Genomic DNA, 27,731 nt, shown 5'->3' on the forward strand with positions numbered 1-27,731 from the left:
CCCTGAGATCGTTTATGGTGAACAGCAGGAAATAAATCGAAAATAATGTAAATTCTTACAACAACCTTCCAAGGTAGGACAGTATTGTCCTCTTATTGTGGATTAGAGGGTGGGTGGGGAGGGAGAGTTCACGGTAGAGGTGAAATTTGAACCCAGAGTGGGTGGGGGGTGAGAGAGAGAAAACTTCCTGGGTTTTGAGATTATTTCCTCAGCCGCCATCCTCCTCCGCTTATCTCCTGCTCTCAAGATTTTTATGAACCTGCCTTCCTTGCGCTAAGTCTGAACACAACTCCACCGAGCTCAGTACGGCCCACACTGACTGGCAGCAGCTCTCCAGGGGCTTCAGCCTGGCAGGCAGCCTCTCCCAGGAAATGCCATCGGGGACTGAACCTGGAGCCTTGTGCGCGGGGCAGACGCTCTACCCCTGAGCCGCAAAATAAAAGATCCGGTTCTGAGCCAAAGGCTGGATTTAAACGGGAGCAGAGGCAGACAGGATCCCTCTGGACCAGTACTGCCTGCCCAGACTGGCAGCAGCTCTCCATGGTTTCAGGCAGGGGACGGTCTCAGCTGTACCTGGAAATGTCAGAGATTTAACCTGGGACCTTCTTGCTGCTGAGCTACAGCCTTGGCCAGAGATTTAAAACCCTGCATTCATTCAGGGATTAGTTCCACTCTCAGCAACCAGCAGCAAAGCTGCACTTTCACCTCCACACAACACGCCCCGGCCAGCAACTCCCTTTTACGATGGTGGAGCGAGAAGGAAAAACAAATAAATATGCAAAGCTTTCTTATCGGGTCAAGGCAGAGTGCAGGTTGCAAGCATTTCAGATGGAAAAACACACCCGGCTGCCGTCAGAAATCTGCCGCCATGCAGGAATGCAAGGAGACCGAGAGGGTGGGTGAATAACGCCAGCGGAACTTGGGGACCAGGGTGCGAATCCCTGTACAGAGACTACCTGCAAGGACTCAGTCGTCCATGTCTGTAAAATGGGTGGAAAGTGTGGTGGCCAGACCACACACACACCCTGTGAGATTCTGAAATAAAAACGTAAGAAGATCCTGTATAGGATCAGGCCAAATGCCCTTAAGAACCGAGAAATCTGGATAGACTGCTGCTGGATTTGGAGGCTCCATAAGAATGTCAGAAGAGCCTGGTTGCTGGATCAGGCCAAAGGGGTTCAGGATAGCATCCGGTTCTTGCAGTGGCCAACCAGATGTTCCAATGAGAGCCCTGCCAGAATGACCTCACCGTCAGGAATGCATAAACAACCCAGGATTTTTATTTACACAGCAGGACCATTCAGAGGGTGTCACCCCAGAGTACTTTTTCGCAAAGACAGCACTGCTCCACCTATCCGGCCAAATAATTGCAGGTTGTTGTCCTATTTGCACTTGGCAGACCTGCCTTTCGTGGGTCCACCCATCTGCCTTGGTGAGCAGCGGGCATCTCAAGGGGGCAGGGGGCATCCATGCCTCTAAATCAGCCTAAGTTTCTAGTCCTCAGGGGCATCTGAGCAGCTTGCCTCACACCCAGGAATGGCTCAAGCCCTTTGGGGGCAAACCGGGTGTGCTTTGGGAGCGCCTGCGCATGGGGAAGTCGCTCAGGAGCAGAACACGTGCTCTGAAGTAGGGAGGTCCATGGTTCAACCTCTGTCCAGCAGGGTTTGAAATTAGCCAGGCAACAGGGGCATTTCGCACCTGGCCATCGGCAGTTGCAACCAAGTGGAGGTGCCAGGATGCCACCTGACATCTCCACCCACTTGGATGCCTTTAAAAGAGGATTAGACAAATTCACGGAGGGTAACAAGGCTATGGGGATAGCGGGTGGCTCTGTGGTTTAACCCTAGGGCTTGCCGATCAGAAGGTCGGTGGTTCTAATCCCCATGACGGGGTGAGCTCCCATTCCTCGGTCCCTGCTCCTGCCAACCTAGCAGTTCGAAAGCACGTCAAGTGCAAGTAGATAAATAGGTACCACTCCGGCGGGAAGGTAAACGATGTTTCCTCGGCCAGTAAAGCGAGATGAGCGCCGCAACCCCAGAGTCATCCGTGACTGGACCTAATGGTCAGGGGTCCCTTTACCTTTACCTAACAAGGCTATTGATGGCTTCTTGCCATGATGGCTATACTTTGTCTCCAGCAATGCCTCCAAAACTACAGGAGGGGAGAGAGGGCTCTTATGCTCAGTTGTTGTGGCCTCCCCTCGGGGCATTTGGTTGGCCCTGTGAAAGCAGGACGCTGGGCCTCCTTAGGCCTGATCCAGCAGCGTCTTCCTACACTCTAAGCATTCTGAGAGTTAGAGAAACTGTCCAACACAGCTCACAGCTTAAGGAAATCTCTCTCTCACACAGTTTCCCGGAGGAAACTTCCTGTCTCGCACTCTTAGCTCCCTGACCGGCCGGCACGCTCCCTTTTTGCTCAGCCGAACGAAGCCACTACCTTTAAACCAGAAATGAATTTCAAAGGGTGCTGGAGAGGGGGCTTGCGAGGTTTATCCAGGAAGCCGGGAACAATACAGGCGATTGTTTCCGCGAGAGTCTCACTCAGAAACTGGTTCCTTTCAACTCCATCAGAGCATCGCGCGATGGGGGACCGTCAAGAGCATCAATTAAAAAAAACCAAAACGACAATAAGGCAGTGTCAGCGGGAAATGGACCGGCAGAACCTCGCGAGCAGAGAAGCTGGGGGAGCGGTGGGAAGGGGTACCATTGTGTCCATCGCCCGCCGCAGGGCTGCCAATGTTGTGTCCATCACCAGCTGCCAGGCTGCCGAGCCGAATGGGAAGGCGGAAAAACAAAAGGGTACCGCTCTCCAACCCACCCACCTTGCTTTCTGCAGCTTGCCAGATTACTGCTGCATACTCACTGCGACTGAAGCAATCCGAAAAGAGGAGGGGGTTAGAAGTGCATCCAGAAAGGGACAGGGGTGTGTGCGGAAGAGAAGAAGAGAAATAAACAAATTTAAAAAAAGTTTGACGCAGCTAAAGAGGCAGCCAGCGTCCTCCGTGGCCGAACGCCGTGGGAACCTGGCCGGCCCGCAGACCCGCTCGCGTCCGGGTGCCGGCGAGACCTGACATTTTGAGCGCAGTGCAATGCGGTGGCAGTTTAGCGGCACGTGGCGGTGTGGCTGGGCTGCATCGTGGCATCGGTTCCACGGCAGGCGGGGAGCAGGGAGAGGGAGAGCCAAACGGCCCCGCTTCCCCCCCGCCGGCCAGTTCCTTCCTTGCTGCAGGCTCCGCAGATCAGGCAAGCTTCCCGGCCAGCCGTGGGGAGGAGAGCGGCTGGCTGGCTGGCTGGCCGGGGGAGAGCGATGTCCTTGAGCCAACGGTCAGCCGGAACACTTATCTCGCCTGCTTTCTCCCCTCCGCTGTCCTGCCTGCTCCTGGACGCAGGCTTCCAAAGAAAGCCAGGAAAACAAGCACAAAGGGGGTCTTCTTCCTTCTCCAGGCAGGGGCGAAGGGCATCAGAAACAGCCTGGGCAAGAGGGGGGGGGGTGTTCTGGGTGGTGGAAGGCAGGCAAGCGAATGGAGCTGGCTGGTGGCTGGATGTGGAATTTGCAACATCAGCTGGAAGGTGTGTGTTTGTGTGCATGCATGTGGTTTGATCACAGATGGGGAAAGGAGGAGGAGCAGGAGGGGGTTGAGGGTGGCGGGAGGAAGGAGGAGGCAGTGTGGAAAATGAGATTTGGGGATTCAGGTCTTTGGGAGACAAGATTTGCTGTCCCATGCGGAACAGCCTCTGCTGCAGAGAGAGGTGAGGGTTGTCAGACATGATAAGGATGCTGTCTGCGTGCTAAGAGGAGGCATAGTGGTTAAGAGTGTCAGGCTGGGGCAGACCAGGGTTCAAATCCTCTCTCTGGCATGAAGATCACTGGCAGGGGTGACCTTGGAGGCCAGTCGCTGCCTCGGCCAGCCTAGTCTACCTCACAGGGTTGTTGTGGGTATCAATTGAGGAGGGGCAGGACAGAACCGTGCATTCCACCTCCAGCTTGTTGGAGAAAAAGGTGGGCTAAAAATGAAATAAATTAAACTGAATGCAGCGGAACGAGCCAGCTACCTTATTTATTTATTAAGTATTCGCTGCCTTTCGGCCAAAGCGGTTTATACACTTTTAAAGGACTAAAACTGATTATATAATATGTCCCTCAAAATGGGATGTGGGAGGAATTTCGGTTTAGGGGATAGGGATGGAATGAAAATTAAGGGGTGGGGGAATGTAGGTCTATAAAAATCACGCATGCCGGGGAGAAGAAAAACAGGAGAGGGTGAATAAAGCTTTTGTCTCTTCGACTAGAATTACAGGCCCCCTGACGCACATAAATAACACACAAAGAAGAATCCTATCTGTGGAACTCCCTGCGGCAAGGTCCACTAGCTTACATTTGAAAAAACAAAAAGGGGAAAGAGGGATTAATCAAAACCGCAAAAATCTGTCGCTGCCTATTAATGTGAGGGTAAGATGGAACTTCTAGGTCCAGAGGCAGTCTACCCCCAAATATTGGGAGGAAAGAGCAGCGGAGGGATATTCCCATCATGCTCTGCTTACAGGTTGTGTGGGAGGCATCTGACTGGCTACTGCAAGAAGCACGGTGCGCTGGAATAGCTTAAATTCTTATTTTAGGCTTGGGGGTGGGAACTCTGTGGACATCTGGGCTCCAGGTCCCATCAGCTGGGATGGCAAGAACACAAGAGGCGGCGGCAGGATCAGGCCAAAGGCCCGTCTAAGTCCCGTATCCTCCTCTCACAGCAGCCAACCAACCAGAGGGAAACCAGTGAGCAGTATTTACGGAGGCAGGGCAGGGGAGCAAACTTCCAAAGCAGCTCTCAGGATCTGAGCCAAAATAATAATAATAAATCCCGCATATCTTTGGCTCAAGCACACACCTTTCCGATCAGAAGGAACAGCAGCGGTGGGAGATCTGACACGGAGGAGGCCGTTGCTTTCCTGCAAACGCAGCCGACGTGGCAACGGACAGGGCTTGGAACATGGCAAGCGACCCAGGCAGAACGCAGCTGCCAGTTTCCGTCCAACAATCGCTGGGCAGGCGCCAGCTCTGTATCAGTGGAGGGAGGAGGGGGAGCTGAGTCAGGTGCCCGTCCGAGGCTGGCATTCACTCCCTGGGCCCAACAAACGGAGGGGGCAAAGGGGGCTGCCATGAACCTCTACCCTCCCACCCGCCGATGTACCTGGTTGAGTGACCACTGCCGTTTCAGAATCGCTGGGAAAGCGAGAGTCGCAAGAATGTGAAGCCTCTCTGACCCTCCCTGGCTACAGACTCGTGACTTACTTGTTTTTAATGAGAGTCCTTTGGCTTTTTAGGAAACTAGCGATCAGCTTTATGCCCAGGCAGGAGCATTCCCCAGGCTTAACGGCTATCAGATTGAGGTTGAATCCTGACAAGACAGAAGTACTGTTTTGGGGGGAACAGGGGGAGGGCGGATGTGGGGGCCTCCCTGGTCCTGAATGGGGTAACTGTGCCCCTGAAGGACCAGGTGCGCAGCCTGGGAGTCATTTTGGACTCACAACTGTCCATGGAGGCGCAGGTCAATTCTGTATCCAGGGCGGCTGTCTACCAGCTCCATCTGGTACGCAGGATGAGACCCTCCCTGCCCACAGACTGTCTCGCCAGAGTGGTGCATGCTCTAGTTATCTCCCGCTTGGACTACTGCAATGCACTCTACGTGGGGCTACCTTTGAAGGTGACCCAGAAACTGCAATTAATCCAGAATGTGGCAGCTAGATTGGGGACTGGGAGCGGCCGCCAAGACCACATAACACTGGTCCTGAGAGATCTGCATTGGCTCCCAGTACGTTTCCGAGCACAATTCAAAGTGTTGGTGCTGACCTTTCAAGCCCTAAACGGCCTCAGCCCGGTATACCTGAAGGAGCGTCTCCACCCCCATCGTTCTGCCTGGACGCTGAGGTCCAGCTCCAAGGGCCTTCTGGTGGTTCCCTCACTGCGAGAAGTGATGTTACAGGGAACCAGGCAGAGGGCCTTCTCGGTGGTGGCACCTGCCCTGTGGAACGCCCTCCCTTTAAATGTGAAGGAAATAAGCAGCTATCTTATCTTTAAAAGACATCTGAAGGCAGCCCTGTTTAGGGAAGTTTTTAATATTTAATGCTGTACTGTTTTTAACATTTGATTGGGAGCTGCCCAGAGTGGCTGGGGAAACTCAGCCAGATGGGCGGGGTATAAATAATAAATTATAATTATTATTATAATTATTAACTTGTGATAGACTGAACCTGGGACTTTCTGCACGCAAAGCAGATGTTCCACCACAGCCCTTCTCAGACAGGAATAAAGCGAGACTCCAGTCCTCATGGTTACGGACAAAAATGGCTGGTTTAAACAGGGGCACAGAAAGCAGCCTTACAAGCAGTCAGGCCATTGCTCCATCAAGCTCAGCACTGCTTGCTCTGACTGGCAGCGGCCCTCCAGGCTTTGGCAGGTGCTTTTGGAAGCCTCACTGGGTATTGAACCTGGAGGTCTGCTGCTGAACTGTTGTCCTTCCACTAAACCGACTCAAGATCCTAGTCCTCATGGTTCTGACTTAAACCAGAACATAGAAAGCTGGCTTATCAGACTATCACCGTATCTAGTTCAGTATTGTCCGCACAGACTGGCAGCAGCTCTCCAGGGTTTCGGCCAGGGGACATTCCCAGCCCTTCCTGCAGGTGCCACTGGGGATGCAATCTGCAACTTCCGCATGCAAAGGAGGTGCTCTAGCCACTAGGCAATGACCCTTTCCTAAATCTGCACAAAGCCAGGAGTACATATTCAGGGTTTCCTCCCGCCTAATTGGCACCCGGCGATCCCAAGCACGCAGATTTTCAAAAAGAGCATAAGGAAATCCTCCTGCGATTGGGGCCAATCACCCCCTCATCTCGCTTTCTATCTGGTTTGTTTGTTGTTGATTTTGTACAGCAAATTGAAAACCAAGATGGCTAATTGCTAAAGATGCTCCATACTTTTTTGGGGGGACGACTCCTATTTCCAAAATTAGGAGCCCATGTGCCAACGGAGCCTAAGATATTCCTGCTTGGATATTTAAACAGAGAGATCAAGAGGTGGAAACCAATTTGATTACTGCAGCAAAAATAATAAGTTGCAAAAATCACCTCTGATTCCATAGGAGTGCACTTAATCTGGAGCACAGCAAAAATGGTCAAACTTATCGCAGGAGACTCCTGTACAAGCAAAACAACCAACCGCATTTATGAAAAAATGGGTGTTGGCTCAGCCAAGTATAATGACATGTGATGTTCTCAGCTTCCTGTAAAGTATTTTTTGTTGGAAATTTAGTCACTGTATTGCAGAAGTACTGCAAACTTTAAAAATATCCGTGATTTTACAGGTTCACAAACTACAATTTCCACTGAAATACACGCCCCCCCCCACACACAATCAAAGCACAGAATAGCAAACATATTAAGGTCTCCAATGCAATACATACAGTGGTACCCCGGGTTAAGTACTTAATTCGTTCCGGAGGTCTGTACTTAACCTGAAACTGTTCTTAACCTGAAGCACCACTTTAGCTAATGGGGCCTCCTGCTGCCGCCGGAGGACGATTTCTGTTCTCATCCTGAAGCAAAGTTTTTAACCTGAAGCACTATTTCTGGGTTAGCGGAGTCTGTAACCTGAAGCGTATGTAACCCGAGGTACAACTGTATTTCAACCTAGTGTTAAGCCCAAACCGAATACAGTGGACATACAAGGGCGTCAATCACACAAGCGTGTTACCATTTTCTATCAGTTTCCCAGCAACGGGAAAAATAATAAAGCAGATCCAAACTTCTCTGGAAGTCCACCTCCCTGAATCGAACAACCATAGAATTCTGGTGCCCAAAGGGACCTCAAAATGCCATCTAGTCCAGCCCCTTGCAAATGCCAGGGATTTCCTGCAAAGACAGCGAAGCCTAGTGAAATCTTTGCACATGCCATGGCAGATATGTGCGCCTGGGAGAGGAAATCGCAGCGCGTCGGCTGCCACCAGAAATTCCCCGGAGCTCAGAGCCTAGGAAACCAGCCCCCTCCTGGGGAAGAAATATATACAGATGCCTGACCAATCCCATAATCTACAGCTCATTATTTCAATCCTCTCTAGATCATTAGCGCAACAAGATTTGCGGAGGGGAGCATAACCTCTCCAGCAGAGTTCACGTTACGCGGAGTACGGTTCTTCGATGCGATGCAATAGATGGGGAAAAAACACACCCCATTTTTCTTGGGTGGGGAGGGGAAAATTTGCTGGGGGGGGTGGGATGTTGAGTGGGAAAGGCTTAAAAATTCCCTCTTCCCAACACCAGCCTGCAGCCTTAGTGGGACTGTGCTGTAGAAGCATATTGGAAAATCAGTGGTTTTCAATGAATATCTTAAAAACTACACGGACAAGACAAATCTCCTGAGAGATAAAGAATGAATCTAGAAAATAGAGGAATCATAGAATGATAGAATCATAGAGTTGGAAGAGACCCCAAGGGCCATCGAGTCCAACCCCCTGCCAAGCAGGAAACACCATCAGAGCACTCCTGACATATGGTTGTCAAGCCTCTGCTTAAAGACCTCCAAAGAAGGAGACTCCACCACACTCCTTGGCAGCAAATTCCACTGTCAAACAGCTCTTACTGTCAGGAAGTTCTTCCTAATGTTTAGGTGGAATCTTCTTTCTTGTAGAGAGAGAAAAAGTGGAAACCTAAATAATAAAAATGTGTATAGACCACCAAAATGTAAAATAGCACAATGAGAATATTTGGAAGTCAAACACTTGGGTGTATTCACGTTGGGTATGTATACAGGTAAAGTATGTATTCTATGTACATTGGTACCTCTGGTTGTGAACGGGATCTGTTCTGGAGCCCCATTCGCAACATCAGCAGAACACAACCCGTGTCTGCACGTGCGCGGGTCGCGATTCACTGCTTCTGCGCATGCGCGTGACATCATTTTGAGCACCTGCGCATTCGCGAGCAGCAAAACCCGGAAGTAACCCTTTCCTGTACTTCCGGGATGCTGTGGGATGCAACCTGAAAAGATTTAACCTGAAGCAAATGCAACAAGAGGTATGACTGTATTGTATGTAATGTACTGTATTGTCTATTCTTAAGCTTAATAATTTCCCAGTAGTGATGGATGGAAGTGAGAGCTGGACCATAAAGAAGGCTGATCACCAAAGAATGGATGCTTTTGAATTCTGGTGCCGGAGGAGACTCTTGAGAGTCCCATGGACTGCAAGAAGATCAAACCTCTCCATTCTGAAGGAAATCAGCCCTGAGTGCTCCCTGGAAGGACAGATCCTGAAGCTGAGGCTCCAAGACTTTGGCCACCTCAGGAGAAGAGAAGACTCCCTGGAAAAGACCCTGATGCTGAGAAAGATGGAGGGCACAAGGAGAAGGGGACGACAGAGGACGAGATGGCTGGACAGTGTTCTCGAAGCTACCAGCATGAGTTTGACCAAACTGCGGGAGGCAGTGGAAGACAGGAGGGCCTGGCGTGCTCTGGTCCAGGGGGTCACGAAGAGTCGGACACGACTAAACGACAACAAACAAGCTTAATAAAATATTACATATTTCTTTTTTTAAAAGGAAAATCAGTCGTAAGGATTTAAGACAAGAGGCCTGAATTCAGCCTACGAAAGAAAAGAGGAAGCAGTCATCTTTGAACATCTGTAGATGGAGTAAGCTTGTTTTCCGAGTTGGCAGGACAGGAACTAATGATTTTAAATGGCAAGAAATGAGATTTTGATTTAAAACCAAGAACCTGAGCTGTTGAGACAGCGGAACGAACTCCCTCAGAAGGTTGTGGACTCTCCTTCCTTGGAGGTTTTTAAGCAGAGGTTGGATGGCCATCTGTAAGGAATGCTTTAGTTGAGATTTCTGGGGTTGGACTAGATGACCCCTGGGGTCCCACCCAGCTCCACAAGTCTATGAGTCTACAGAAAGGTCTGTCTAGTCCAGCTCCCCGCAGAGGCCATTCGGGAAACCATGAGCAGGGCAGGAAGGCAACGTACAGCCCTCCTCTGGCTCCCTGCAACCTGGTCTTCTGAGATATGCTGCAACTGAACAAGGAGGCTCCACTGAGCCATCACTACTAAAAGCCGCTGGGCCCACGGGACACGCACACTAAACACAACACAATTATTTCTTATGTCAAAGCCAATTGTTACTGTTAGAGATCCTCTAACAGAGGGGAGATTCAGCCAGATGAGTGGGGTATAAATAATAAATTATTATTATATATTATTATCTGATGGGGCACTTAATACAGTCGCCCACAGGACCCTAAGATTTGAGCAACCTTTACTAAGGACCAGTTACAGATAGGTAGCCGTGTTGGTCTGCCATAGTCAAAACAAAATAAAACAAATTCCTTCCAGTAGCACCTTAAAGACCAACTAAGTTAGTTCTAGGTATGAGCTTTCGTGTGCATGCACACTTCTTCAGGTATCTGAAGAATCTGAAGAAGTGTGAAGAATCTGAAGAAGTGTGCATGCACACGAAAGCTCATACCTAGAACTAACTTAGTTGGTCTTTAAGGTGCTACTGGAAGGAATTTTTTTATTTTGCTTTACTAAGGGCTGAGCCTTTATTTTTTATTTTATTACTGCATTTATATCCTGCCCGTTCCCGACTAAGAGCACATATTGATACAGGAATGTATTAGATAAAATGTAAAGAAATATACAATAATAAGAGTACATTCATTTGTAAAAAAGGAATATACAACAGGATAGACAGGAAGTCTAGTGTGTTGGTATGTATATGATTTTGGGGGGGAAATTGTTTTTGTTTTTTCTCTTTGCTCTTTTTTTGTTTCATTTTCTTTCTAGGTATATAAAATTTGTATATAATATTTGTATACATGTTGGAAATTATAGCAAGTCCTGTAATGTAATATGACAACATTTACCGATGTAATATAAGAATGTTAACAAATAAATAAAATGCAAATTCAAAAATAAAATAAAATCCCGCCTGTTCTCCCCCTCCCCCCACCTCAAAAGCAATTCAAGGCAGCACACCCTCCTCCCTTTAATCTTCACAATAACCCTGCGGGGCAAGTTAGGCTGAGATATAAGCAGCGGCCCAAAGTGATGTTGCCCAAGTAGCATTCGAACCTTGGTCTCCTCCGGGGTCCAAGTCCGGCACTCTAACAACTACCGCCCACCAGCTCTCTCCACAGGCTCTGCCCTGCGGAACTCCCTGCCACAGGTCCGGCAACCATCGTTCCAACCTTCCCCAAACTCTGTTATTCAGACGGGCTTTTGCAGCGTGTGTGTGTTTTCGTTTGCTGGTTTTTAGGCTGGCAGGTGCTTAGAGAGTTCAGGGAGCAACCTGAAACCGCCACACCTCGGGCTTGCATCATAGATCCGTCCTTGCAGGTGCAGCAGGAGGAATGGAATTCCAGAGGCATGAGAGCAGCCCTTCACCTGTTGCGCAAGGACTCGCCGTCCCGGGTAAATAGCAGCGATCGGGACGGCAGGGACGTCCTTGCCATACGGGGAGGAGAAGGGCCTGCAGTCGCTCTCGCTTTTTCCAGGCACAGCATCTGAAGACTGTGGGAAGATTCAGGGCAGAGAGGGGAAAGTACTTCGGCACAGAGCACGTAGTTAAACTGCAGAACTCCCTTCCACAAGGGGCAGCAGTGGCCATTACCCGGCAGAAGAGTTTAGGAAGGAGCAAGGGACCTCAGACCTCTCTAACTCGACTCAGGCAACAACACAACTGCCCTCCTCAGGCCATGCTCCTCCGCAGGTTCCTCAGGTGATTTTACCTGGCTGAGCCTGTCCCTAGAACTAGGAGACCGCCTAGCACAGGGGTAGGCAACCTAAGGCCCAGGGGCCAGATCCGGCCCAGTCGCCTTCTCAATCCAGCCCGCGGACGGTCTGGGAATCAGCGTGTTTTTACATGAGTGGAATGTGTGCTTCTTTTTAAAATGCATCTCTGGGTTATTTGTGGGGCATAGGAATTCGTTCATTTTTTTCTTCTTCAAAATATTGTCCGGCCCCCCGCAAGGTCTGAGGGACGGCGGACCGGCCCACGGCGGAAAAAGGTTGCTGACCCCTGGCCTAGCGCTTGCCCAAGATGGACACAGGGACAAGTTCACATCATACCATTGTCAGGGAAAAAACAATGCTGTCCAGGGTTGTGAAGACTGCAGAGAGAATAATTGGGTGCCCTCTTCCCATCTTGGATCAAATCTATGCTTCCAGGTGCCATAAGAAAGCGGCAGAGATAGCGCAGGATAGTGCACACCCCGGAAATGATCTCTTTCAGCGTCTGCCTTCTGGAAGAAGGTCCAGGGTCATAATGACCAGGACTAGCCGCCTGAGAAACACTTTCTATCCAAATGCGATTTTGGTTTTAAACACAGTGTAAGGTAGTCTCTATGGGAGTGTATTGTATTTAATTATGGGGTATCAGAGTTTTTAGGGGGCTAACCAGGCTGGGATAGCTGGGATAGCAGGCTTGTTGGTTTCTGAATGTCTGATGTACATTTTCAATTTCGTTATTCTGTATGGGACAATGACAATAAAGATTATCGTAATTAAAGCACATGGATTCCCCCAGTGTATCCTAGAATCTGTAGTTTCCCCCCCTCGCAGTGCTACAGTTTCTAGCTTCCTTGTACAACAACACCACCAGCAACCTTGCAATGTTGGCTAAAGTCATTTAATTTCGGTTTTGCCTCTTCACATGATTCTTTGGGGATGGTAGTCACGGGCTTTATATGTGTGTAGTTTATGCATCCGATGTCTGGTGCAGACCTGACCTGAATCCCCAGCGGCTCACTGAACTCAAGACATTTGGGGGGGGGGAATCCCAAACCAAGAGTTAAGAGCCCCACCTACATGGCCACCCAAAATGCAGCCCTTCAGCGTGAAAACAGTTCCCTGCCTTGGTTTAGGAGAATGTGCTGGGCGTGCATTTCAGGTTTTATCATTCCGCAGGCAAGGAAAGCAAAAAAAGAACAAAACCCCGAGCGTCGTTAATCATAAGCCACGCTCCCCAAAGAGAAACAAACAATGCATAGAAATTGCTTCCTGCTTTTTCGGATGCCCCTGAAGCATTTCTCGGAGTGTGCGCCATCAAAGCATTAAAAAATCACTCCTGCAAAATATCCCAGTCGACAATTAAGAGCGTCTTGGAAAGGTGAAGGCTTTCAATGGGGGAAAGGAGGTGAGCTTTGACTCCCGGGAAGAGGGCATTCAAAACCCCAGCTTCCTGGTCTGGGACCAGCTGTCAACATGGCCAAAAACCAGCGCCTGCACCCCTCCGAAAGCCATTCAGGTTGACGGAGGGAGTAGCTTTCTCATCACAACAACCTTGCGAGGTAGGCTGAAGCTATTTAATTTCAAATTTGAGGCTGGGGGAGGTTTCTGGGCGAAAATGGAAGAGTGGGAAATTCTGTAGTTAAGTTTCAGTATTATTAAATTTATTTAAAGCCTCTTTCTGTTAAAAAAAAAGACTCAGGGCTCCTTGCAACAGGTGAGGATATGCAAATATTAAAATAAAAAAGTATAATATAATGTAACCACCAACAATTCTTTTAAAAAAAACCACCCACCATTTTGTGGTCACACACTGTTCCAACCTGGAGACACGAACAGCAGCCAAGTTGTGTTTTTTTAACCACATACAGAGGACTTTTTTAAGTACTTTCTTCCAACAGAAACCTGAACCTGGTGGGGGACAGGAGCAAAAAACCAGCCTAACAGGTTGGAGTAGGATAAGGGAAAGGGGGTGAAATTAGTTTGGGAAGAAAATAAAGTCAGTTTCATTGCCAAAACCCTGGACTGTGGAGCCAGTATAAAAGGGAATTTTTTCCCACCAGGATCTCGAGAACTTGGCAGCCAATCCTGAGGTTGCGATCCTAGGCTTACCTGGGAGCAAGTCCCTTTGAACTCAGTCGGGTTGCTTCCGAGTAGATAATGGATAGGATTGCATTGTCATGGGGTGAAGAACATTACAAATCTGGCTGTGATTATGGCAGAACTGACGAAATGTGCTACCTGGAAAGGGAGGTTTGTTCTGAATATTTTCCTCAGGTGTACACACACTTACACGATGATGCAGCCAAACCCCATGCAAGAGGTTTTATATCAAGGAAAGTAGCAGGAAAATCTAGCAACCGTGGGCGAACTTTACATTTTATTTTATTTTTAGGGCAGTAATCCCCAACACCTCCCCCAGAGGTGAAATAAGGACAGCATTTTTATTATCAGAGACAGGGATATGCCAGTCCCTGGGTGCCACTGCCTTCCGATCTGTGAAATGGGTATATTTTAAACCAGGGGTGTTTGCGGAGGTGGACTTTTGCGACAGGGACAAGGTTTCTCAAATGACGCATCTGTGACAAAGACCAGCAGGTGACCTCAATTCGATCACCTCTCTGTTTCTTGACAGGTGGCTAAACTTTTCAGCTGGCGACACCCTGAAAGTATGACATTCGGACACCGCCCTTAACCAGAAGTACCAGACCCGTCACTCAAGGTTGCAGGCGAACAGTGGAATTATTCAGATTTTCGACAACTCGCAAAGGGCTCAGGTTATCATGGCCCGCCGTGGAAACTGCCACTTGAGAGTTGGAACATTAAAATTTTAAAGGCGTCGCATTACAGAAGGGAGGTGCAGGGTTCAGCTCATGCCAGCGCTCAAGCCCGACACCAAAGAGATTAACAAAATAAACTCACCAAGATAGAAGCATGCAGGGGGTCTTGTCTTTAGCAAGCGATTTCGGAGACGCCCCAGGAGGGATGTAATCTCACATAATGATCAGACATATTCTCTACGATGCTTACAGAAAAAAAAAATCATAGATGCTACATACAGGGACGCAGGTAGCAGCTGCCTTTTACGGAGTCAGAAAACAGGTCCATCTAGGTCAATATTGCCTACACGGACTGGCAGCAGCTCTCCAGGGTTTTAGGCAGGAAATCTTTTCCAGCCCTTCGTGGCTATGCCAGGGATTGGACTATCTGCCAATCTATGTGTGCCCGGACACTGAGGTCCAGCGCCGATAGCCTTCTGGTGGTTCCCTCATCGCAAGAAGCGAAGTTACAGGGAACCAGGCAGAGGGCCTTCTCGGTGGTGGCCCCCGCCCTGTGGAACGCCCTCCTACCAGGTATCAAAGAGAACAATAACTACCAGACTTTTAGAAGACTTCTGAAGGCAGCCCTGTTTTGGGAGGCTTTTAATGTTTAATAGACAATTGGATTTTAATATTCTGTTAGAAGCCGCCCAGAGTGGCTGGGGAAACCCAGCCAGATGGGCGGGGTATAAATAATAAATTATTATTATTTATTATTATTATACGTACACCATAGGCATGAGGCACAACATACCAAGCTTTCATTTAAGTTATTTAATAATACAGTCATACCTCGGGTTACAGACGCTTCAGGTAGTTTTTTGGGGGTTACAGACCGCCGAAACCTGGAAGTACTGGAACGGGTTACTTCCGGGTTTCGGCGGTCGCACATGCGCAGAAGTGCGAAATCATGCTTTGCACATGCACAGAAGCATCGAATCGCAACTCGCACGTGCGCAGACACGCCGCTGTGGGTTGCAAATGTGCATCCTGCACGGATCATGTTCACAACCCGAGTGTCCACGGATCATGTTCACAACGCCTCGCAAGACGGAAAACCCGCTAGACGAAAGGGTTTTCCGTTTTGGAGGCGCTTCGCAAAATGAATTTCCCTATGGGCTTGCTTCGCAAGACGAAAATGTCTTGCGAGTTCCTGCGGTTCCCCCCCCTTTTTCCCCCCCTTTTCCTAAGTCGCTAAGCCGCTTATCAGCTGATCCGCTGATAAGCCACTTAACAGCTGATCGCTAAAAGCCGCTAAACTGCTAATAGCGCTAATCCGCCAATGGGCTTGCTTCGCAAGATGAAAAAATCGCTAGACGAAGAGAATCGCAGAACGGATTAATTTCGTCTTGCGAGGCACCACTGTATTATTATAATAATTTATTATTTATAGCCCGCTCATCTGGCTGGGTTTCCCCAGCCACTCTTGTTAAAAGGAGTGTGTGCCGATTGAATGACTCATACAGGATGCCTAAGGTGGTGGTATAAAGACATTTTGGACTTGCATTCCCCACAGAACAGCCCCATCCCATCTCATCTAGCAAACCAGCGATGTGTCAGGACATTAATATAAAAGATTCCATCAGGATTTTAGGATTCTGGATCCGGAGGGGGCTGTTTCTTTAACGCCACAAGGCCTAGAAACTTGAACTCGCTAGCCATGTTGGTTCGTTTTTATATATTTTTAGAAACCCTTCCTTTCAGCAGGGCAAGAATTGATATCGATCGCCCTTCGTTTGCCCTCTCGGCCGTTGACCTTTGACAGCAGCTCCTGCTGAAGCCGAAATCTCCAGGGGGCTGGCCCTTGTGGATTTATTTATTTTATTCAAAAAAGGAAAAGAAAAAAGGTCAGCAGTTTAGCTAGATCTAAGTCCACCCCCCCGCCCCCGCTTACTTTATCCAAACAGGATTTGACAATGGGCAAATTCTTTGCAGAAATAGCCAATTAAGCAATGAGGTCTCCCAGATGGATGCGAGAAACCGCAGCTCCCAGCAACTTAAAGGCATCAGCCCCAGACACTGGGATATTGTTTTCCATTCATGGGGAAAACTAGAATTTCAGCCTTTAGTTTCAATCAGGTGATGGACGGGAGAGAGGAGGGCATACACCCTGAAGGTGTAAGAGGAAACCTCAAACTGAATACCTGGAGAGAGAGGATGGTGGTCAAAATTCCTACAAGCACATACAAAGATAGGAGAAAAGACGAATTTTGCAGTCACTTTGGAATGAACAAGTCTTATGCAGTGCTTTTTGCCTAGAAAGAAAAATTGCCAGTACTCTGTACTCTTGAGCACCCCCAGAAAAAAAGCACCAGAAGCTGTGCTTTGGTTCCCAAACTGTTTCAGGAATTGAACAGACTCCCTGAACGGATGAAGTTCAGAAAGCAAGGTTCCACTGGATAGATTTCACAAAAGCAGCTGTGTTTTTCAATGCAAAGATGTATCGCACCAAGGAGGTCGTTCTAAATTTTAATTGTAAGAAGGGGCAGTGTTACGGGAAAGCAATTGTCAATTTCAATGCAAGTGTGTAGTTCACTTTCTGTGTGTGTGCGCGCGCATCCGTGCGTGCGTGCGAGAGAGAGAGAGCTTGACCCTATGCATCCTTACTCAGAAGTAAGCCCCAATAATGTTGACTGTATGCGTGCCTAGGGTAGCAGTTTAAGGCTGGAATCTTATTTCACTGTAACTTTCCTAAACTGTTCCAAATCAAAAGACAGTTAATTTTTTGCAAATTTGGGAGTGGGACAAGGGCAGGGGGGCATGACCAGAGCCGGATTTAGCAACAGAGGGGCTTCATGGCGAGGGGGGTTGTTTCCAGTTAGAAAAAGCTGGGGGGGGGGGAGTAGAGAGAGAAAATGACTCCCATCTATCAGCAATGCAAAGATTTGCTCTATATATCAGGCCTGTCCTTTGTACCAGAGCCAGTGGTACAAATGGCTAGAGTATTGGACTATGACCTGGGGGGTCAGGGTTCGAACCCCCACGCAGCCACTGGGTGCCCTTGGGCCAGTCACAAATCTCTTAGCCTAGCCCACCTCACAGGGTTGTTGTTGAGGATGAAATGGGGAGGAGGCGCACCTTGGAAAAAGGTGGCGTACGTATGAATGTAATAACAATATACAGTGGTGCCTCGCAAGACGAAAAGAATCCGTTCCGTGAGGCTCTTTGTCTGGCGGTTTTTTCGTCTTGCGAAGCAAGCCCATTGACGGCTTAGCGGATTAGAGCTATTAGCGGTTTTGCGGATAAGCGGCTTAGAAAAAAGGGGGGGGGAACCCCTGCAGGAACTCGCAAGACATTTTCGTCTTGCAAAGCAAGCCCATAGGAAATTCGTTTTGCAAAGCGCCTCCAAAACGGAAAACCCTTTCGTCTAGCGGGTTTTCCGTCTTGCGAGGCATTCATCTTGCGGGGCACCACTGTATAATGTTGTTGGGATTCCAAATCTCCAGCTCAGCCAAACGGCCAGGAATGAGAGTTCAGCAACACCTTGAGGGCACCAGGTTCCCTATCCTTTGAGAGAGAGACAGCAAATCTTTGCATTGCTGATATAGCTGGGGTCATTTCCTTCCTCCACCCCCACCTCAAAGCGGATTCCTTGGCATTCCAAAAGGTCACGTAGTCAAAGGCCTCTTTTAATCCCTTCCTCCCCAGGGCAAAGGATCAACACCAGCTTTGCCTTTAACTGTGGGGCTGTGTTGTTTTTAAAGAACCCTTTGCTGCTTCTTGGATAAGAAGAAAGTTGTTTTATTCATTTTATGTATCTTGAGCCTTTCCTCCAAGGATCTCCTGGTTTTATCCTCTCAGCAACCCTTCTAGGTAGAACAAAACAAATTCCTTCCAGTAGCACCTTAAAGACCAACTAAGTCAGTTCTTGGTATGAGCTTTCGTGTGCATGCACACAAAAGCTCATACCAAGAACTGACTTAGTTGGTCTTTAAGGTGCTACTGGAAGGAATTTGTTTTATTTTGACTATGGCAGACCAACACGGCTACCTATCTGTAACCTTCTAGGTAGGTTTGGGCAGACCCAACAGGTTAAGCTAAGAGACTGTGCGTGGGCAATTTGAACCCTGATCTCCCAGGTGCGGTGATTAGGAGTGTTGGACTAGGACCTGGGAAACCAGGGTTCAAATCCCCTTATTCAGTTATAAAGTTCACTGGGTGACCTTGGGCCAAGTCTCTGCATTTCAGTCTAACCTACCTCACAGGGCTGTTGTAAGGATAAAATGGAGATGGAGGGCAGAACTATGTTCATCATCTTTAGATCCCTGGAGAAAAAGCAGGATATAAATGCTGCGACAAATTAATAATAATAATAATAATAATAATAATAATAGCAGAAGAGGGATTTGGAGCTTGCAATCAGGGGTTATCACGAAGCCAGGCAGAAAGCCTCCCAAGAGAGAGGCAAATTAATGGAAGGTAAGTCTACCAATGGGACGTGGGTGGCGCTGTGGGTTAAACCACAGAGCCTAGGACTTGCTGATCAGAAGGTCGGCGGTTCGAATCCCCGCGACGGGGTGAGCTCCCGTTGCTCGGTCCCTGCTCCTGCCAACCTAGCAGTTTGAAAGCACGTCAAAGTGCAAGTAGATAAATAGGTACCGCTCCGGCGGGAAGGTAAACGGTGTTTCCGTGCGCTGCTCTGGTTCGCCAGAAGCGGCTTAGTCCTGCTGGCCACATGACCCGGAAGCTGGACGCCGGCTCCCTAGGCCAGTAAAGCGAGATGAGCGCCGCAACCCCAGAGTCGGTCACGACTGGACCTAATGGTCAGGGGTCCCTTTACCTTTAAGTCTACCACTGGCTAAATAGAGCCTCCATGTTTGGACACAGTATACCTGTGACTGCTGTAACTAGGACATGGCTCTCTGGACTTCCTAGAGGCAACTGGGAAACAGGAAGTACAGATGGACCCCTGATCTAATCTAGCAAAACTCTCCCGTTCTCAGCAGCCATATAACACTTGGGAATGGCACCGCCATCTTCCAAGACACATTACCTTTGAAAACTAGATGCTGCAGTCAGGCAATTGGGGGGGGGGGGATTTTGTGACCCTCTTTCTAGTCATTGTGGAAAGTGGAGTGCTGGATTAGACCCCAGCAAGGCTTAATTAGTTTTGTTTCAGGCCCCTGAGCCACCGGTGGTTTATGCGCATAAATGTACCAGAGTCAGTTACTCTTCCCTTCCACCCGAAGAGTTCTATGATGCACAAAGGCTTGCACACATCTCTCTCTTCTAGCGTCTAGTTCAGGCTTCCTCAACCTCAGCAATCCAGATGTTTTGAGACTACAATTCCCATAATCCCTGTCCTGCTAGCTAGGGATCATGGGAGTTGTAGGCCAAAAACATTTTGCGCCTCCTACCTTATAGCAATTACCAACACCAATGTGACTCTAAAAAGGCAATCCTTTGGGTTACACGCTTGGGAACATTAACAGGTGGCTATTTATTGAAGAGCAAGATTTATTGAGGAGCAGGAAAAAGAGAGAGACAGGCCTGCCTTCACAATCAAAGAATCCCTTGCAGTAAAAGAATGCAATGACCAGAGAGTTAATACAGTAAAAGGATTATTTTATCCAGAGTTGGTGGTTTTTGGAGCCATCAGTCACCAATGCCATACACATCGCATCAAAATAAACCATCCCCAAAACTGCTCAAAGTTTGAAACCTTAGCTAACACAAACAGATCCCCTTCCAGGATCAAAGTCCCTTTTTGGCTGAATATACACTACCAGCTTTAAAAAACAGCTAGGTTATTCTTTTTCCTCAATTTGGATCAAAGCTGCAGCAGAATACAGTATTTCAAAAGTAATGACAGGCTAAGATACGGCTTTTGGCTGACATCTTGTGTACACCAACCTTGGTCAAGAGGGCAGCCTCAGAGCGGCTTTCACGCATGAGGTTTGTGGCTCCCAGTGCAATCCTGATTTACACCAGAGAAAACCCACTAGTGGGTTCCTCCCATGGTATTCTGAAGGTGCATCTAAATAAACCTTCTCCAGCCCTTCTGAGTTCGTTTATAGTTAGACAGCAGAAAACACCAATTCCTTTCCTGCTATCCTGCACCAATCCATCAGGCAACCAGGGCTACGTTGACGCAAGATGTGATGGAATAACATGGTGCAAATCCCAAAGAATGTAAAGGAACACTTCCAATCCCTATTCCCACTTTCCGTGGAAGGAAACCGAGCAAAGATTTCAAAGTTCCCAGGCACCAGAACCAGGGATCAACATTTAGGCTCCTGGAATTTCTGCCGGCTCTTGCTAGTCAGCCCCACAAAGAAGCCGGTCCACACCGTTCAGAAAGCAGCATGCCAACAAAGCATTCCTCCCCAGAGTTATCTCAGTTGGCGTTTTAAAGGTGTTCCACTATGGGAAAATATAGTCAGAATGGAAGATAGAGGAAGCACAGCCCCACCCTGGGACAGCAATCTTGGAAGGGAAGGGGGGATTTGAGAGAAGGGGGAGCAAAATTCCAGGTGTGGGGTGTAGTTGTAGGGGGAATTCTGTGTGCTCAGGGCAGAAAATCAGGATTAAAATTGTGTTTTTTTTGTGTGTGTGTGTGTGTGTGTGTGTGTGAGAGAGAGAGAGAGAGAGAGAGAGAGAAAGTGCCAGGCTGTGACAGATTATGGGGGCAGGAATAGTGACCATAAACACACACTGTGTGTGTGTGTGTGTGTGTGTGTGTGTACACACACAGGAAGTATTTATCACAAATGGTGTACCACACCCCTAGAAGGTGGGAGTATAAAACCAGAAACTGCACCAAGAGGATTGTATTCAATGTTAGTTCCACTCTAGAAATTAACTAACAGTGCCAGATTTGGGGCAACCCGAGTGCTTCCCCTGCACAGGGCGCTGAGCCGAGGGGGCACAAAACAATACAGGAAAAAAGGAATTATTGTGAAAATAATAAATATTTAGAGGCGGGCATCAAATTTGTCCTTGCTTCGGGCACCAGATTACCAAAGTCCACCCCTGTGACTAATGCAAGTCCATGAATTCTAATGGGTCAAACTGGAACTTAGCTGGATGCAACCCAGAAATCCCAGTGATAAAAAATCAGTGTTAGGTAGGTACTTAAGTTGGGGAAGGGCGGATGGACAGTCTCCCCTGAGGACTAGAGAGGGTGGGCAGGCATGGTACCCGAGAGCACTGATCTTTTTATCCAGATCTGGAGCCACTAGCGATTCCCGGATCAATCCAATGCACGTTTGGATTTTAGAAGGGGGTCCTGTCTCTGAAAAAGTTGAAGAGGAGTACAAACCCAAAACAGAGTGCAGTTGGGCCGAGAGAGAGAGATACTGTACATACTGCCTGGATTTCTTTCCAAGGAAACATAGTAATTCTTTAAAGGGCGGCGGGGAGGGGGGGACACCAATAGCATCTGGAAGCAGGAGGGTTTATAACAATTAATAAGAATTAATAATCCACAAACTCCCCCGGGACTGAAAGGAGATATAGTAGCTAAGGTGGAGGGCAAAAATGAGAAAGCGGGGGTCCAGCAGCCTAACCACCCCCTCCCACAAATAAAAGCAGCGGCTGGGCGGGGGGGAAGAGCCTTAAGGGCAAGGGGGCGGCCGTCCTCGCTTGGGGACAGTGAACTGGGGAAGGGCAGAAACTGGGCTGGGGGGCGATGCCCATAAAAGGAAATGGGGTGGGACGGCTGCTTTCAAAAGGAGGCTGGGAAGGGAAGGAGAGAGGCTTCTTCACGAGCCAAAAGGGGGCTTTTCCCCTCTTACTCACCCTCCGGGTTCCTCCTCGGCCGCCCCCACCTGCCCGGCTCGCCTCTCACACCTTCTGCGCCTCCGCCCGGGCGGGCGCAACCTGTTACCTGAGCCAGGCGCCGGGGCCACGCCCACGCCGCTTCCCATTGGCTCTGCCGCTCTGGGAGGCCCGGCCCCTTCGCTCGCCCCTCCCTCCCTCCCCGGGCGACCACGCCCCCTCTCCGTCTCCGCTTCGCCCCCTCCCCCCGCTCTTCTTTCTCCCCTTCCCCGAGCTCGGTAGGCGTGGCATAAGTGTCCGCACGTCATCAGGCGGGAATGGCGCGGGGCGGAGGATAAAAAATGGCCGCCGAGTTTCGGGCGAGGGGGCGGGGCTGGAAGGAGCCCTTAGCAACCGGGCAGTGAGGCGGCCTCGGCCTTAGCAACCAGGCCAGGCCTTGGCCTTTCAGAAGAAAGGGCATTTTATTTTATTTTTTAATTTGTTGTTTTCATAGAGCTTTTGTTTTGGCTAAGTGTAGAAAGCATCTTTTTATAAACTGGAAATAAAGATAGCTGGGTTGTGTGGCCCATTTATATTATGCACACACACACACACATATATATATATGAATACATATATATGTATGTATGTATATATATATATATGTATATATATAAGTATGTTTGTGTGTATATATATATATATATATATATGTATGTATATGCATATATATATATATACATATGCATATATGTATATAATATATATACATGTATATGTGTATATATAATCCATTTTAAAAACACAGTCCATTTCTTATTTATTTAAAAAGTCAAAATTTTGAGGCTTAATAAAGGTCTTCCGGGTGATACAGGACCCTTTTGCCATTTTGCAACAACACACTGTCAAAGCTACAGTGGGTGCGGGAGGCGAAAGCACTCTGGACATGCTCCATGGAACTCTTCTTTTTGTTTTGCATAGTCCAAGGCTGGACCTTGGCCTCACAAACTGGCTGGGCCGCTGTCTGGGTCAAAACTGAAGCCTTGCCAAATCCCTCCTGTAGCACCCTGCTTGTGGTTAACGCTTAGCTGGAATGAAATATTCAACGCAGCAATAGAGAAATTAAAATAGTAATTTATTTGTCAGACAAATAAATAAGAGGCTCAGTAGTACGTGGTTACCAAGCTCTGGCCTGGCCTCCTGCCATTCTGGCCAGCACTTATATTCCCTTAATCCAGCCCCCTTTGCTCCTCCTGTGGCTGCCTCTGTCCAATCAGCCTGGTTGAAATTCCTATTGGCTGTTTGCTAGAGCCAATCACAAAAGATACACCCACAAAAGATACACCCACTTCCTTGCCCTTATAAGGGAGACAAAGAGCTATATATATGACATATAAGTAATAATATATCTTACATGGAATCTTAATTACCAGCTCACCTCTTGCCCTCCTTGCCCTATTGCCTTCTAAAACAAATGTTTAATCTTACATTTTTATGTTCAACAGATGTCAAGGATCTTGAGTTTCACATCAACATTGAAAGATTTCCTTCATTTAAGGTTTCTAAACAAATGCCTGACAACTATATATCAAGACTGCTTGGATGGCGTCTTCTGTCTGGCAGGGGGGGGGGCTAGGCTCATTTGCCCCTCTGGTCTCCTATTGCAATATGACTCTATGAAATAAGAATCTAGCATTTCTTAAATCCTTTGCATAATTACATTTAAGCCAATATATTTAAGCTAATATATTTCATACATTTATCATAGGTAGCCTCTTAAAAGAATAAAGCTTTTCAAAGTAAAAAGGAAGAAACTCAGTAAAACAGCTTTTAAAAGAAGCCTCTTCAGTTTGCACCCCTCCTTTCACAGCCAGCTAGATGCTTCTCCATTGCTCTTGGCCTTTCAACCTTAGGAAGAAGATATGGCTCATTTTACTGGGAGGCAAATGGTATTATCTTACCCCATTCCTAATGGTGTTTTTTCAGCCTGCAAGGGCAGTGTATGTAATTTCCCCTTTTTATGACTTTGAGAATTGTTTTTCTACTATAAATCAATGGGGCCCTCTTGTCTTAGGAGAATGGCCAAGGTTTTCTCTGCCTGGCATGAAACATTTGAAAATCCTTTTTAAGCTCATTTTTAAATACAAGCCTTGATTGAAATATATAGAAGCTTTGATAAAAATGCAGGCTTATGGTTAGGTGCCTCACTCCAGCTGGGAGATTGACGTGTGGTCAGGATGGCCAGCCTGTCAATAACTGAAGGGTTGGTGGGTGAAGAAGAACCCCGCTCTGTTCCCTCATATCCCCCTTTCCTTGACTCTTGGTGGCTCTCCACGAGGCCAGAACGACATTTTGTCTTAATTAAGCCGGGTTTGACTTGGGGGACGCCAGTTCCTGACCCCCTGTTTAAAAATGCCTGCATCGGCCATAGCTGTCAACTTACAGATTTGAAAATAAAGGACCAGCAGCCTCGAAAATAAGGGATCAACAATTACTTTGAGAAAATACATATTTTGTTGCGTGCAAATGGCTTTAGATACCTATTAGGTCCATGAATTACCATATAGCACGTATTCAACACAAAAAAACTGCAACAATTTGTTGTTGACAAAGGACAGCTGGACATAGAAAGGGCCCCGTTACCTTCAGGAGCTTATTTAAGGGACATCATCCATAAGGGACAGCAGCGGGACATGGCGCTGGGATAAGGGACTGTCCCGCCAAATAAGGGACGCTTGACAGCTATGGCATCGGCGACTACAGGAAAAGTTCTCGAGCCGAACTTCTTATGTCCGGGCAAAGAGTATCTCAGGACAGCTGGCACTGGCGAGAGAGACTCTTCCCCAAGAGCGATGAGGCCATCGAAGACGAAGCCTTTTCCGCTTGAGATCGATGCATGAACTCTGCAACCCTCTTGCAAACAAACAAACAGCGCTTCAGACATGGCCGTGGCTGACCCCTTTCGGATAGCATGTCGATTTGATTTTGGGTAGTGAGCCCAGAAGTTAAGAAAACATTGCCGTGAGCCACATCTGAGGGCGCCGGGGAGATCAGATTAGATCCTTGATGGGGAAAACCGAAGTTTAAAGAGACGTCTCCAGCCACGGCTGCCTGGGAAATTCTCCTCTCTAAACTGCAACCAGATTTAAGATTCTTCTTGACACTTTCTGGCTCAACCGGTCATTAATTTCAGGGTTTTTTAAGATATATACAGTATATAAAAGCGCAATCTTTATTATTCACTGCTCACAGTTCATAATAAACAGCTCAGGGCAGCAAACATATGGTGCCAGTCTAGTTTGGCTTCAAAACAGCCCCGCAAGGGAGGCTAAGCTAAGAGACAGCGATTTGCCCAGGGCTTTTCTCATTCGTTTAATAACGGAGTAGGGATTTGAACGCAGGTCTTTGCAACCCAGGTTCGAGACTCTGTTTGCTATGCCACAGGCTCAGCAGTCTATCATCATATCATTATTTGCTGCTAAACTTTTATTCTTGTTTTTCTAGACAAGTTCAAAGCAGCAACTTGCTGCATGTCCATCTCATATTGCTGCAGGCTGCTCCGCTCTGCCTTCCAAAAGGGTTCTGTGTAGCTCGAAAGCTTTCATGCTCCCAAAGTACGACACAGACCTAAACTGGTCAAGAGATTTAACTTCCACCTCCTTTGTGTCTCCTGTTCCTGTAAAGCCCTCTACTGTGTGCTACCCTGGAGTAAGAGCAGCACTACGAAGGAAGGGATCCACTGCCTCTCATTCTCTTTTCCAGCTTCTCTGCCTACCAAACCAGCAACACCTAATTTTGCATTGTTATGTGCCAGGTGCAGTTGGAGCAGTCCATTATTCCCCACTGAGGCGCAAGGCACCTTTAGCCACCATCAGAGGAGAAAACTCCTGTTGCATCTCTGTGAGAGTCCCTGTTCTGAGTTCCTGCTCTGCTTCCTTCAAATAAGGAGGTCCCGCTCCGAGGGCCTTCTGGCGGTTTCCTCCCTGCGAGAAGCGAAGTTACAGGGAACCAGGCAGAGGGCCTTCTCGGTGGTGGCGCCCGCCCTGCAGAAAGCCCTCCCGTCAGATGTCAAGGAAATAAACAACTATCTGATGTTTAGAAGACATCTAAAGGCAGCCCTGTTCAGGGAAGTTTTTAATGTCTGATGTTTAATGTATTTTTAATCTTTGTTGGAAGCTGCCCAGAGTGGCTGGGAAAATCCGGCCAGATGGGCAGGGTATGTTGTTGTTTAGTTGTTTAGTCGTGTCCGACTCTTTGTGACCCCCTGGACCAGAGTACACCACTGAAGTACTTCCACTGCCTCCCGCAGTTTGGTCAAACTCATACTGGTAGCTTCGACAACACTATCCAACCATCTCGTCCTCTGTCGTCCCCTTCTCCTTGGGCCCTCCATCTTTCCCATCTTTCCAGGGAGTCTTCTCTTCTCATGAGGTGGCCAAAGTCTTGGAGCCTCAGCTTCAGGATCTGTCCTTCCAGTGAGCACTCAGGGCTGATTTCCCTAAGAATGGAAAGGTTTGGTCTTCTTGCAGTCAATGGGACTCTCAAAAGTCTCCTCCAGCACCAGAATTCAAAAGCATCCATTCTTCAGCGATCAGTCTTTATGGTCCAGCTCTCACTTCCATCCATCACTACTGGGTACGCATACATGTTATTGTTGTCGTCGTCATCATCATCATGCCCACAAATACAGGAGATGCTCTCTTTAACCCTGGGTAGGTCCTACTCTTACTAGCTCTAAAATGAAATATGTGGAAGGTGTGTGTAAAAGTGTAGTTGTGCTTCCAGTTCAGTCCAGAAACTAGTATGCTGCAGGTAAGTTTGGCAAGAATCACCATGCAACCCTTTGCGGCAAACAGAACAAATGCCGGTCACCATGGTCACTTGCCTGTCAACATAGAGGGGGGAAATAAGAAGATAATGCTCAACAGCAGGGAACATTTGGATCACTCGATTTGGACCCGTCACATTCCCTTCAGTTTCTACACCACTGGTGATGCTGGCACAGCCGTGGAGAAGCTTTGCACAGTCTGGTTTGAGCATTACCGCTCCTGACACCTAGATGCAGAGCTCACCTCACCGATTCCCCTTCCGGGCGGCAACACAAAGACGGCACGCCACCTCTCACCTTGGGCTCCTGTCGGGCCTGTCTCCTTCCCTTGCGCTGACCATTTTATCACCTGCCGCCAGTGCGTTCCCCCAAAGGGCCCCTTCCTCCGCACCAGGCAGCAGCGGAGAATGGCAGAAAAGAACAGCCGGATCGACAGGGGAGAGGTGGGCAAAGAACAGGTATAACTCGGTCTGGACCAGCCTGTGTTTTCACGGTGGCGGAGAAGCCTGCTCTGCTTTTCTGCCCTGGGCCTCGCATACACACAACTCCCCGGGAGCCGGACAACTCGCTGCAGAACGACGCATCCCTCTCCTTTGGCCCTAACTACTTCAATTTG

The 27,731-nt window shown here is 48.3% G+C and overlaps 1 protein-coding gene and 1 long non-coding RNA gene across 4 annotated transcripts in view; one reads left to right on the forward strand and one right to left on the reverse strand.

The window, feature by feature from the left end:
• CGN (cingulin) overlaps nucleotides 1-22,428 on the reverse strand; it is a 68,248-nt gene extending 45,820 nt beyond the window's left edge. The window contains exon 1 of one of the 3 annotated variants that reach the window (XM_081840833.1): nucleotides 22,330-22,428. Coding sequence is in view for 1 of the 3 variants with exons in the window: in XM_081840832.1 (XP_081696958.1) it covers nucleotides 4,880-5,152 (273 nt within the window). In the remaining 2 variants the exon portion in view is untranslated. Of the gene's footprint in view, nucleotides 1-2,821; nucleotides 3,461-4,879; nucleotides 5,168-22,329 lie in introns of those variants that run through there. The other 2 variants (XM_081840832.1, XM_081840834.1) reach the window with 2 other exon arrangements.
• On the forward strand, nucleotides 13,116-14,705 carry LOC309331053. Its single transcript, XR_014151708.1, has 2 exons — nucleotides 13,116-13,332; nucleotides 14,406-14,705. It is a non-coding gene; the product is annotated as an uncharacterized lncRNA (long non-coding RNA).
• Nucleotides 22,429-27,731: the final 5,303 nt, after the last annotated feature.

The sequence above is a fragment of the Podarcis erhardii genome (assembly GCF_964252035.2).
Source record: "Podarcis erhardii genome assembly, chromosome: 15".
Lineage (NCBI taxonomy): Eukaryota > Metazoa > Chordata > Lepidosauria > Squamata > Lacertidae > Podarcis > Podarcis erhardii.